The sequence below is a fragment of the Pimephales promelas genome, chromosome 12, assembly GCF_988280905.1.
Source record: "Pimephales promelas chromosome 12, fPimPro1.hap1.1, whole genome shotgun sequence".
Classification (NCBI taxonomy): Eukaryota; Metazoa; Chordata; class Actinopteri; order Cypriniformes; family Leuciscidae; genus Pimephales; species Pimephales promelas.
This window is the reverse complement of record NC_142780.1, coordinates 22,570,578-22,582,711: the sequence shown is the minus strand read 5'-3', so window position 1 is coordinate 22,582,711 and position 12,134 is coordinate 22,570,578. Positions and strand designations below refer to the sequence as shown.

The following is a 12,134-nucleotide window of genomic DNA, read 5'->3' as shown; positions in this document are numbered from 1 at the left end:
GTGTGGCATTTGCAGGAACCTCAACTTCCACTCTCTTATCTCCATTATGTCTTTCACGAAGTATCATCCTCTAAAGGCAAAGTCAAATTGAATATAGCATATAGAAATAGGATTCCTGTTCCACAAGGATTATGTGTGATTACACCTATGTGTGTAGAGCAATTCTTTGGCTTCTTTTCTTGCCCCGTCTGATTTAACGTCTGTACCCTGACCTTCACAGCTTGCAATCACTTCTTGAAAATCAATAGCGCTGTTGCTGCTGCACCGACACACAGAACGCAGAGAAATGGGAGACGCAGAGAAAATGCCCAATCTCACCTTCAACTTTTCTTAAACGTATAGTAAAAAGCAATTTCACCTCTGTTTGAAGACAAGAAAAAGCATTGCTCCTCCTTCTGTGCGCTCTCAACACAAGGCGATCTGTCGGAGAGTGCTCCTTTGTGTGAAGTATGTCATCATATCCAGCTCATTTAAAATGCTCTTCGAGATGACTAGCACTAGCACTGTTTCTTGTGACAGGCCAGCTCTGAGACAGACTGATGGGCCGCCATTGTTCTAAAGGTCATTTAGCAGATCAGTGGTCTTCTCTGGCTAATGATGTCATAATGAAGGACTGTGCGGGCCAGCGGTTAACAGAGTCAGACAATAGGCTTTTTCATTACCGGGGTTAAGACTTAAGTGAGCAATTTGAATATTGTCTCCTTTTGTGGCAGATCTATATTTTATGATGTTCTCTGCTTCTCTTCTATATTTTTTTCTTAGTTCTCAGATTGATTTTTAACATAAATCCATTGTATTTTCTTGTGATTTGACCTTTTTAGTCACTTGTACATCTCCTTTATAATAATATCACTCGCGTTGTCTTGCCTTAGAATTTGTAATGCTCATATTTTGCTGCCTAATTAAGGCTTTATTCCCATGAGAAAATAATTTCTTCACTACAGCTGTTTACCTCAGTTAGATCAATAGCGCAGCTACTGTAAATGCCTCGAAAATCAGAATCAATACCACCAACTTTAAACACTTAACAGCCTGTTACATCATTAAACTCTTAGTTAAACACTGTTTAATCCCAATTCTTTGCGTAAATAAAAGCTTTCACTGATCTGTTTTTCTTTCTGAGTACCGACCCTGAAGTGGTGCATGCTGCTGGAATTTAGAACAGTGTAGAATACATTTAGAATCGATTTTTTTTATTTATTTATTTTTTTATTTGAAAGTCATCTATTGGACTTGCTTTGGTTTTGTGCACAATGGCAGTAAATTATTATTAGAATTAATATTTCAACTCACAATAATTCATATTTATTAATAAACTAACAATTTTGGAGGTCATTTGTTTTTTTCTGTAGCTTGGTAAAATTTCAGCAGTTGACATTTGGAAGAAAATGTAAAATGTCTGCTTTGTCTGTTGGTGAAAAATGCTCCTAAACTTAGTAAGGAGTTTGGTCAGACTCAAAACAAGATTAGGTCAGCACTGGATTTCATTAAGGACTTGCTGACCTAAAGGCACTGAACAAGACTCAAATCTCATTTTTTGGCAAACTGAAGGTAGGTTACTGAAAGAAGAAGGTCCAAATGTATCTTCATAGATATTGTATTACCCATAATTGAATCTTTTATACACAGTTTGGATGCTTACCATTTTCCTTTTGAGATTAATGGATTATTAAATACATCTCCAACTGCAAATCATTCTTGGTGCATCCTTGGATGCTTCAAACGGATTCTTGAGAGTGAATGTTTTCCAAAATATAATTTAACAGATTTGTGGTTTATGACTAAGCTCTTGGTGATATTTGAATAACATCACAAGTAACTTTATAAACCTGAAGTTCTTTATGTATGACTTAATTTAAAAAAAGAATTGTGTGTGCTGTGCAAACCAATTCATTTAATTAAAATAAATGTTAGTTTATAGATTACTTGATCATCCATACAATATGCAAGTAGGCATGCATTATGGATTAATAAATAAAATACTAGCACAGTAAAATACTACAAATGTAATTTAGGGCACAATGAGACATGAACAAATACGAAAATAGTAAATCGATATGAGGCATAAGAGTAGTAAAGAGAAGTAATCACTTTTCAATGAATAGGCATCCTCCCAGGTATGAACATAAAATTGCTGCATTCCTCTGATTCCAGGCTCACTCAGACAGCACCTTTTTTTTTGACCTGACCATTACAGCACCACAAATACAATAGGGTTATTCAACATTTCCCTTCCACAGATTTTCATTTTCAGGCCAACAAAAGAGGTTAGAGAAAAGGGTATTTATTAGAATTCAAGAGAATTCTTTGTGAAAGTGTAAAAGACTTGCCCTCATATCGTTCCTAACCCATTTGACTGCCTTTTTTTTTTTTTGTAGATAACGAACAACAGAGTTATTTGACAGAAGGTTGGCACTGCTCTTTTTCATAAAATGCAAATGAATGTTGACCACAGGCTATATCAAACTCCAAAAATTAAGGGTCATGAAACCCCCCTCTTTCAGCTCAAGTCTAGCTCACAATCTTTTTGAAAAATGCAACTTAAATAGGCGTGGATAGCTGTGAGAAGAAGGGAGGGAGTGGGTGTGGGATGGCCATCACTATCAATGTCCCATGCATATCGACTGTCATTAAAAAGCAGTGGTAAAACGTGAGGAAATGATAGATTTTTTAATATAGCTGGCTTTATATAGCTTCATTAGCTATTGTCCTTTCAAAAGTAACTGAATACCCTGCTACATATATCAGCCTACAGTAATCGTAATTCTATTTAAAACATATTAAAGGTGCAATGTGTAACAAAGTTGAGTATCTATTAACAGAAATGCAATATGACATCCATAACTATGTTTTCAGTGGTGTATAAAGAACTTACTTAATTAACCGTAATGTTTTTATTACCTTAGAATGAGACATTAATAGCTCCATAACCGCGGGACTCCCCTTCTATGAAGGTCGCCATGTTGTGACGTCATATTCCTACCGTAGCCGAACGCGAACACACAGTGCTACAGAACGCGTTTCATCACTACCTTGAAAGAGAAGTAGCGGAAAGCTAGCCTTACACTCCGTGAGTAGTGACTTTTCCCTTGTGAGTGGTGTAAAATATGTAGTTGGGATTGTTTCATGTAACTTAGTTCTCCCTCGCTGTGTTATGGGTTTGTTATGTTGGGGATAGTGCTGTTACGTTCGTGAGACAGCTGATGATTAGTATTCATGTCATTGACCGTAAAACAAGTACGTTACAGGAATCACTAACCCGTCGATAGAGACTTTTACTAAAGTCTTTTATCACTAAAGTCGATCGCGAAGATTTTTCAAAATCAGAGAAAAAAAGCCTATTGTGTGTAGTAAATAGTGTCTATGGGATGCGGAGATGACATGATTGTAACAGCGCGCGCACTTCCGACCTTTGGACTCATGCGGACGAGTCCCAGCTCAGCCATAGTAACAGCTCATATTAGCCAGCTAAACTATTACTACCCTGTTAGAAAAAATATATAGCTGCTCCCTCGCTGTATTATGGGTTTGCTACAGTATGTGGGGAGAAATGTGCTGCTGGTTACGTTTGTGAGACAATCAGCTGATTAATATTATTTTATTAAATTATATATTAAAACCCTTGATCCTCACCTGACTATGGCTTTGTAAACAGACAGTATTCATGATGTGGTTTATAATGGACTGTGGTACAGAAACAGTGACAATGTTACACACTCTTGGCTTACTCTGGCTATTCTCTGCTGTCTCAGCCGACGAGATGTTTGTCCCGTTTTAGCAACCGTAGCTTCTTCGAAAGGGAGGGGTGAGCAGTGGGCTGAGCCCTTAGTGCAAACCTGGTGCAAACTCGCAACCGAACCACTAGATGTCGCTAAAAATCACACATTGCTCCTTTAATGTAGGCTACATGTATGTCTTTATAAAATATATAGTGGTTTATATAGACACTATAAATGCATTTGAAAATTAATTTTCCACTTAAATCCACTTTCCACTGTGCTTAGCCTATAGATCTACGTGCCCCCTGAACCTCCATAATATAGATGGCTCTGCGGAGGTGGATGACATCTCATTTTAAACACACACATACACACACACCTCTGAAGGGATAGAAAAGTCCTCGGGATACCACATCACACGCAAGACGCAACTTGGATTAGTTGTCAACAAGGCGAAGTCCACCAGCACACACTATAATTTAGATGTGTCTGTGGTTGATGGCAAACCCACCGTCCAGAGCCTAGCCCTGGCAGCATCGCGGGGAACATATGCACATTTGCATCAACGCACTTGGACTTTGCACAATGGAAACAAACACTTGCGTCCCATGATTGCCTCTCTCATCTTCTACGCGATATCACAGTTTGACATGTCTGTCATTGGAAAGATCCACGTGGTGTCATGAATAATTAAGAGACCGTGTTTTCTCATAGGATAAGAAAACTCAGTATCATTAATAAGTATGAGACACATATATTAGTCATCAACGCACTTGGGTGAAATTTAACCATTTTAACCCTACTGTTAAATCTAACAGATGCCAACATTGTCTTCAATGGTGTTCAACACACATACCTCTGTTAAAATCTCAGAAAATTTGGTTTGGGGTTTCATGACCCTTTAAATAAAAGCACTACAAATGTATCATAAAATTACATTAGTGATCCTGTACTAATAAAAATAATGAAAACACTCTGTGCTCCGGTCCTGCTCCTTGGTCCGAGCTAGTCCTCCTGGGTTTCACAGAAATATTAAAAACGTTCTCATTTTGAGTTCCTTTCAAAGCTTTGAGCATTATGCAGATGTAATCAAAGGGTATTATTTTTCTATTGTTGCATCAAACATTAATTTAGTTTTAAACCTCTTTTGAGCATCTTGATCTTCTTTGCGTTAAAGTAGACACTGCCAGGGGCTGTACACCTCCACTGGGGCTCGGGCACGTTACCAACTCCTGGTCCTCCAGCTGCTGTCTGCTGACTTTGGTAATCGCGTATGTATCTAAAAAACGCTCGAGCAGATTTATGCATTCAATTTGAACTTCTTAAATGGAGAATCCCACGTACCCTAGAGCAGTTTTCCTCTGGGCCGAGCATTTGACTTTATCTGTACCTTTTATCTGTTGCTGAGAACTCCGAATCGGCATCGGGGAGTGATATGCGGTTAAGGAGAGAGAGAGAACTCGAGCATCAATCCCTAAAGTAATTATCTCAGCTCCTCCTCATTCCAAAAGGCTAAATATAAGTGAAGTTTTTAGCTCCCAGTGGCAGTCATGTTGCCTTTGATAAACGGTGCGACTATAAAATGTGGGTGCGAAAGCCAGTATGTGTGTTTTAGTGTATTCTGCGTTCACACAGCCTGGCTTGGAGTATAAATTCTCCTGCGCACAGTCCGTCTTTCTGCCACGAACAGTCGCTCGCACGCACACACAAAAGCAGATACAGATAGGCGGGCGAGTGTGGTTGTGCTAGATTGAAATTGTCAGAGGTGTCACATTAAATGTGCTATTATTAAGTCCAGGCTGAATTTTATGGGCTTGCAGGATCGTAAATTGGTTGGTCAGTCCTTTAAATTACGTATCCATCGAGCGATGTGTTCTATCTGCCCTCACTTTTCTCCTGCTTTACTTTCTCTTCCTTGCTCTCTCTCTTTCTCCCCTCCCTTTTACCACGTACAAATACAAGAGCTTGATCTTGACTTTTTGGCCCTGGTTGAAATGGATGGCGTGAGTGTGACGGGACGAGAGGAGAGCGGGATGCTGAGAGAGTAGCTGACATCCGAGTTCAGAGAGGCTTTAGAGGTCACTGTGGCCCCTGGCCAAAGTCATGACCCTCCTAAGGGAATAACAAGAGAGCCTGTCTCAGTTTATCGATCAGGGGAAACTTACAGCTTTAGTACCACTTAAAAGTTGAGAAGTCTAAAAAAAAAACTGGACATTTCTAAATTGCCTTTGAATGTTTTTGTTGAGGAAAAATCTGCACTTGCAGTTGTGTATCAGAAAATCAATGTACAATGCAGAATTACGTGATACCATGGATACCATCCTTTTTTTGGACATTACCTTTCACGTAGTGTGTAATATAGCTGTTTGAAGCACTGCAGACCTTTTACATACGCAAAGATCAAAGTGCACTGCCTTAAATGTGTCATCAGTAATTCCAGTCTTACTTCCTGCATGAACGTACAAAGTTTTGTAACAAATTTGCATAATGCCAGCCTATGGTCTTCATTGGCTGCCCACGAACAATGTCTACTTTGACCCTCCCTCTAACATTGTAGTTGTAGCTGAGGCCTTAAAAGAGTTTGGTTTGTGTTGTTGAAATGTTGAAAATACCAACAAAAAAAAGTCAAAAAAAAAATGTTGAAAATACGCTGTTTTCTTCACTGTGAAAGCAATTCCACTTTGCCTGCACTTTCAAAGAATGAGGTTTTGTACTTGGGCTTAAATTGATATGGTAAAACTGACAGCATCCGTACTGTTCATATCACACAAGTGCTGAAGAAGCCTCCGGATCTGAAATTCAGAAATGGTAATGGTTATTTAGTTTCCCACTTATGTTGTAAGTGTTAGACCAGTCACAACAGATGGGGCGAACAGTTTCAGACACTGGGAGAACAGACATGATGCTGCAATGTATATAATAAGAAAATGTACCTGGATTTTGAGCTTGGGATTAGGTTAGGAACCTTTAAAATAGCATTATAGGCCGGGCATCTTTATAGCCCAATATTTGACTTATACTGACCTTGTCCCTCATCTCTTGATCAGATGTATTGATGACACTTAATTAAAACACTCTCTGGGTGAATGGGTTAAGCTGATAGGCAGAGGCTGACAAGGGATGGATCAATAACACAGATCAGAGAAATTAAGATCTCAGGCTCTCAAAGGAGAGATAAAGACTGTGTTTAACAAATCAACATGAACTGAGGTGATAAAGCAGTAAAAAAAAATCATTAAATTATAAGCACATTTCTCTCCTTTGAGAACTGGCTAGCAGAGCACAGTCAGTAAAATGAGGGCTACTCACCATAAGCCAAAAATAAACAGACTTTCCTGATCCAGGTACGGCACTTGATTATTGCACTTGACTAATAAACAATAATAATAAACATTTATTTGTATAGCACTTTTCATACATGGAATGCAATAAGTGCTTCACAAGCAAATAATACAATTTCTTACAATGAAACTGGAAATTAGCAAAACAGTTTGACCTCAATATCAATGTAAAATTATAAAATAAAACAGAGAGAGAGAGAGAGAGAGAGAGAGAGAGAGAGAGAGAGAGAGAGAGAGAGAGAGAGAGAGAGAGAGAGAGAGAGAGAGAGAGAGAGAGAGAGAGAACCATGAGATTTATGGGTAGGTCTAAAAAAAAAAAACCTTCTGCCCTTTCACTTTTTAATAGTGGGAAATATAAGATGCATGAAGGCGATGCACTTTTTATGCATCTTATGCGTTTTCTTTTTATACAAAATATTTTTATATAACTTATCATATACATTTTTTTCTCCCCTTAAACTAATTATTTAGTCTTTAGACTTTTAATCAGTTATTGAATTATTTGGAATTAAAAATCATATTTTAGTAAATGATGAGCTGCTTTCTTTTTCCAGATGGCCACAGAGGTGTTGGAGGATCTTCTAGAGGAGGATGACGAGGTTGTGGAGGTGTGTGTTTTTTTTTTTAAATCTTTTCAAAATGTTACTGATTTCACAACTTGACCAATTATAAAGAGTTTGATTAACCTAATTAAAACGCATCAAACTGAAATGATGGAATGGACTGGAATGAAATGTTAAATAAATGACTTGTAACTTATATTTATTTCCAGTTGTTGTGGTGTGGTTGTGTATTATCAGGCCCATCCTACAGGCTCCACCTGGTCGGGTATTTGACACCAGCATTTGATGCATTGCTCACTGCCTCAGACAGCTGGATTCATAATTTATGGCATTATATCCTGCTGAAATAGTGGTTTGTTTGTGTGAAAATGCTTTGGTCTTCACTTTATTTTATTAGCCAGAGAAATTACGCACACAATGCAAGGGTGGCTAAAACTGATATACTTATACATTGCTATTTGATGGACCTGCATATAGCACATTTTTCTTCCTCAACCCAATGCCACAAAGCATAGTGATGCCACACAATACATAAACAAGCATTATTAAACTCGAAGGCATTCAGAGATTTTCTTCAGACTTGATTAAAAATAGCTTATATACAGGGGCGAAAATTTCATCAAAATGTTGGGGGGGACAATAAACATAACAATTCTCAAGAGCAAATTTTGAAGGGGACACCAATAATACAGGCAAAAAAAAAATACAGAGGAAAGCCTTACTACTATTAGTGTAGCATGGATACCATTTCATTATACTTCTTAAAATTTCTTTCTGGTTTAAGCCAGCGGCGAATCTGTTTACATACTCTCCTCACGCAGCGCAGCGATTTCATTTCATTCATTGACTAATTCTTTATATACTATACTTATATTCTACTATATTAAATGATATAAACCAACTAAATCACAGTGAAAGCGTTAGAATCTAAATGCACAGCGCACCTGGACTTTCTCATCAGTGTATGGCCAGCAATATTGTAATGTTTAATGACATGAAGATAGTGTCTGTTATTATTGTTATGTACAATTAAATACAATCGTTGCTGAGTCTGTGGTCTGAAAACTTTACCTCAGATCATCCGTTCACTGAATGAATTGAGAATCTCACCTGAAAAATCCAATAACATCAGCAATTGTCATTCAAGCAGTTGATTTCTGTAAATGAATGCAAAACTAAATGTATATTGCAGCATAGGGCGAAGTCAGGATCCATCAGCACCGATTTGAGAAAAAAATAATTTAAATTGTATACAAAACTATATAAAACTATGTAAATTGTATATAAAACTCTGTGGCGCAGCAGGGTTTTGAACACGGTCCTGAGCCGTCGCTGGGCGCCGCGGACAGACGCCGAACGGTGCCGCCGGTGTGTGTACACTCATAGAGAATAATGTGTTTGAATTTTAAAGACGTGGCGCTGCGCGACGCGCCGCTACGCTTCTCGTCCGGTGTGCGACCCCCTTTACTGGAGTTCCACAACTATTCAAAAACTATGTTTTTCTCTCCCGCTACCGGAATGTGTGTGTCTGAGGTAAAAGGGACGAAGGCGGTGGACCAACGCACTGTGAGGCAAGGGAGGGGGGTCTCAAAATGTTTAGAACGCTTTTTTCGTAATTGCCCCGTTTGCATTTGTGTTATTTTATTTCTTAATTATTTTAAGAATATATCATTACATTATTTACAATACACATATTTTAATGTTTTTTTTGGGGGGGACAACCTTCAGATAGGGGGGGTCCTGACCCCCCTGACCCCCCCGCGATTTCCGCCTATGCTTATATAGTACAAACCTCCTGATGTTGATGCATAATTAATGAGCCAAACTGAAGCCAATAACAAATGAATATGAAACTTACTGTAGTGTGACTTTCAGAGATTTTTCTTATTTTTAAGATTTTTTTTTTCATCACCTAGTCCTACTGGCTATATAAAAAAGGAGTCCTTTGATATGTCAGAATCGGGACTGGAACGTTAAATTCCTTTGATTGCCATCTCTATACTCTCTGAAGAGTCGGGACTGAGGTTTACCGGTCCACCCCCCCCCCCCCCCACACACACACACACACACACGTAAACACACCCACACACCCACACACTCTTTCTCTCTAATAGATATCTGACAGATTGAGAGCGCTTACAGAGTGTTTTGAACATTCGGCTCTGGAGAGTCATAGAGTGTGAAAGAGGAGGAGACAGAGAGAGTGGGAGTGAGAGATGTTTGAACTCTCTGTGGTGTGTTATTGAGACATCAGAGAAGGGTATAGAGTGTAACAGTAGGTGATAAAGTGAAGAGCACTTCAACACAGCACAACAAAAACATGCACACACTCTTCCCCACAGCCCATTTGCGTCTGACTTCCCTTAGTTCAATGCTCTCATTTTTCAGGATACAAACAAAGCTGCCCGATTGTTTGTTTCTTCCTCTCTGTTTGCTGCAAAATAAGGTTATTTTAATCCTGCCTGAAATCAAATATTTATAGCAATGACAGAGTGCACAGGAAGTGCTTTAGGTTTGTTTTGTTAATTACAAGTGGCTGGCTGACTGACTGTCTCATGTTTTTGCAGCCTACTTTTAGATCTATTTACTGTAGGCAAGAGTGGGGTAATTTGTGCCAGATTTTACACAATTAATGCAAGAGGCCAGTACTTCCAAACCCTGATCCTGGAGTGACTCCAACACTGCTAATTTGGAAACATTGGGAAGTATAGCAGTAATTTACAATTCAAATAAAAATATGAATACAACTGAGAAAGAAAAACAACATACTAATGAATAATCCCATTCCATTTCTAATCCATATGTAACACTTATATAGAATCCCAATCCCAGTTTGCTGCACATTATTCCCATTTTGTAGCCCTCAAACCATATTCACTTTATAGCCCTTAATCTTGCAATTGTGGACAAATGTGGGCACAGAGGACTTAGGCGTGTTCCTAATTTTTTATCTATTATAAATGTTATGTCACTGTCTTCGATAAAGTTTTGTCTATCCATTTATGGTGGGTTTTTTTTTTTATTTTGCGGGTATTTTTGAATTTATTTACTTCAAAAAGTACCATATTTTCTATGTAAATTATTTCTATGTAAATTAATTACTATGTACTTTTATTTATTTTTTTAACTACATTAAAATATTATTCTAATAAGTTCTTAGAGTTAAAACCTATAGATGAAGTAACTTTGCTGTCACCTGGTGTCTTATTTTGGCTCATTTTAGAATGTTCTAAATTACAGTTTTTCCCATTCATTTCTATGGGTGCCCATTTTTGACCCAAATACAAGATTAATGAGTTTTGGTTTTTTTTTCACCCACTTAATATTGTAGAATTGAGTCAAAAAATTGTGTGTGTTTAGGAGGCAAACTTAGGAAAAGTAGCCAAGTCATGTACGGCTCAGATCAAGGGACGTATTTTTTAAAAAATGCATCAAAACTATTTTGCCCACATTTGTCCAGAATACGGTTTTAGGGTTAAACCAGCCACAAAAAGTTTTTAATAATCAGAATATTTTATGTAGTACAAAAATAGACAGTATTTTGTAATAGCAATAATATTTCTGCTATATTCCCTGCATTTGAAGGCAAAGCTTATACTATTTGAACCACAAGCACAGTTTACCCCAAAACATCTGACATGCTGCAATATATATATATATATTTTCTCTTCCTTTTCTTCTCAGGTGTGGTATTTGTTGGGATGGCTGTTTTATTTGCAGCTGGATAAACAAGACCTGACAAACAACAGTGTGAACTTCAGAAAGTCAGCCTGGACGTACCTTAGCAAGGCCAAAAAGGTAGAGCTCGCACATATACACACCCTGCTCTTTTGGAAATGATGATTAGACCATCTGATTTCATCATAGCATAGTTTTCATTCTCCCCCACATACTGTACAGTACACACGCACATTTTCTACCTGGCTGATTCCTCCACTCCTCCCTCGGTCCCTTCTCATTTATTCCATCTGTCATAGCTCTCTCAGCATGCCGTCAGCTCTTTTTCTACTGTGAAATTTCTCGAACTCTGCTGGTGTCCGAGCACTATAGAAATGGAAATGAAAGCCAGAGTTTGAAATAAAATAAGGGAGAGAATAGCTTGCAGGTTGAGGTATGACAATATGTATAGCTCTTTATTTTCTACCAACCCCTGTGCTTTTCTTCTTTTTCGTTTCTTTCTCCTCCTCAGGCTTTTCATTGTTACTTGACTTTGGTTCTCTCTGAGGAAACCTTTGGTCACTGCATGTTGTCTTTTTTTGTTTTTCTGTCTCTGCATTTCTTGTTTCTTATAGATTCGTTGTCATCTGTCCTTCATTCCCTCTGCTTCACCTTGTAGCCTCTCATTTTCTTCTGGAGAGGAAAATACATGGCTTACTATGTCCTTGATGATCTAGTGAGCTGAATTGGGAAGGCCCGGCACACACCTGCTGTCTCACATATAGCTGTAGATCCATATATCTCTCCTTGAGACTCTGAAGTTCAGACTTTCATTACTTAGTTATTGCAGAATG

General features: G+C 38.2%; 1 protein-coding gene across 1 annotated transcript in view; it reads left to right on the top strand.

The window, feature by feature from the left end:
- The window catches only part of LOC120484588 (uncharacterized), a 78,195-nt gene that overhangs the window by 49,617 nt on the left and 16,444 nt on the right, over positions 1–12,134 (top strand). Inside the window, exons 9-10 of the mRNA XM_039679865.2 lie at positions 7,615–7,668; positions 11,308–11,421. Coding sequence (XP_039535799.2) covers positions 7,615–7,668; positions 11,308–11,421 — 168 coding nt within the window. The remainder of the gene's footprint in view (positions 1–7,614; positions 7,669–11,307; positions 11,422–12,134) is intronic.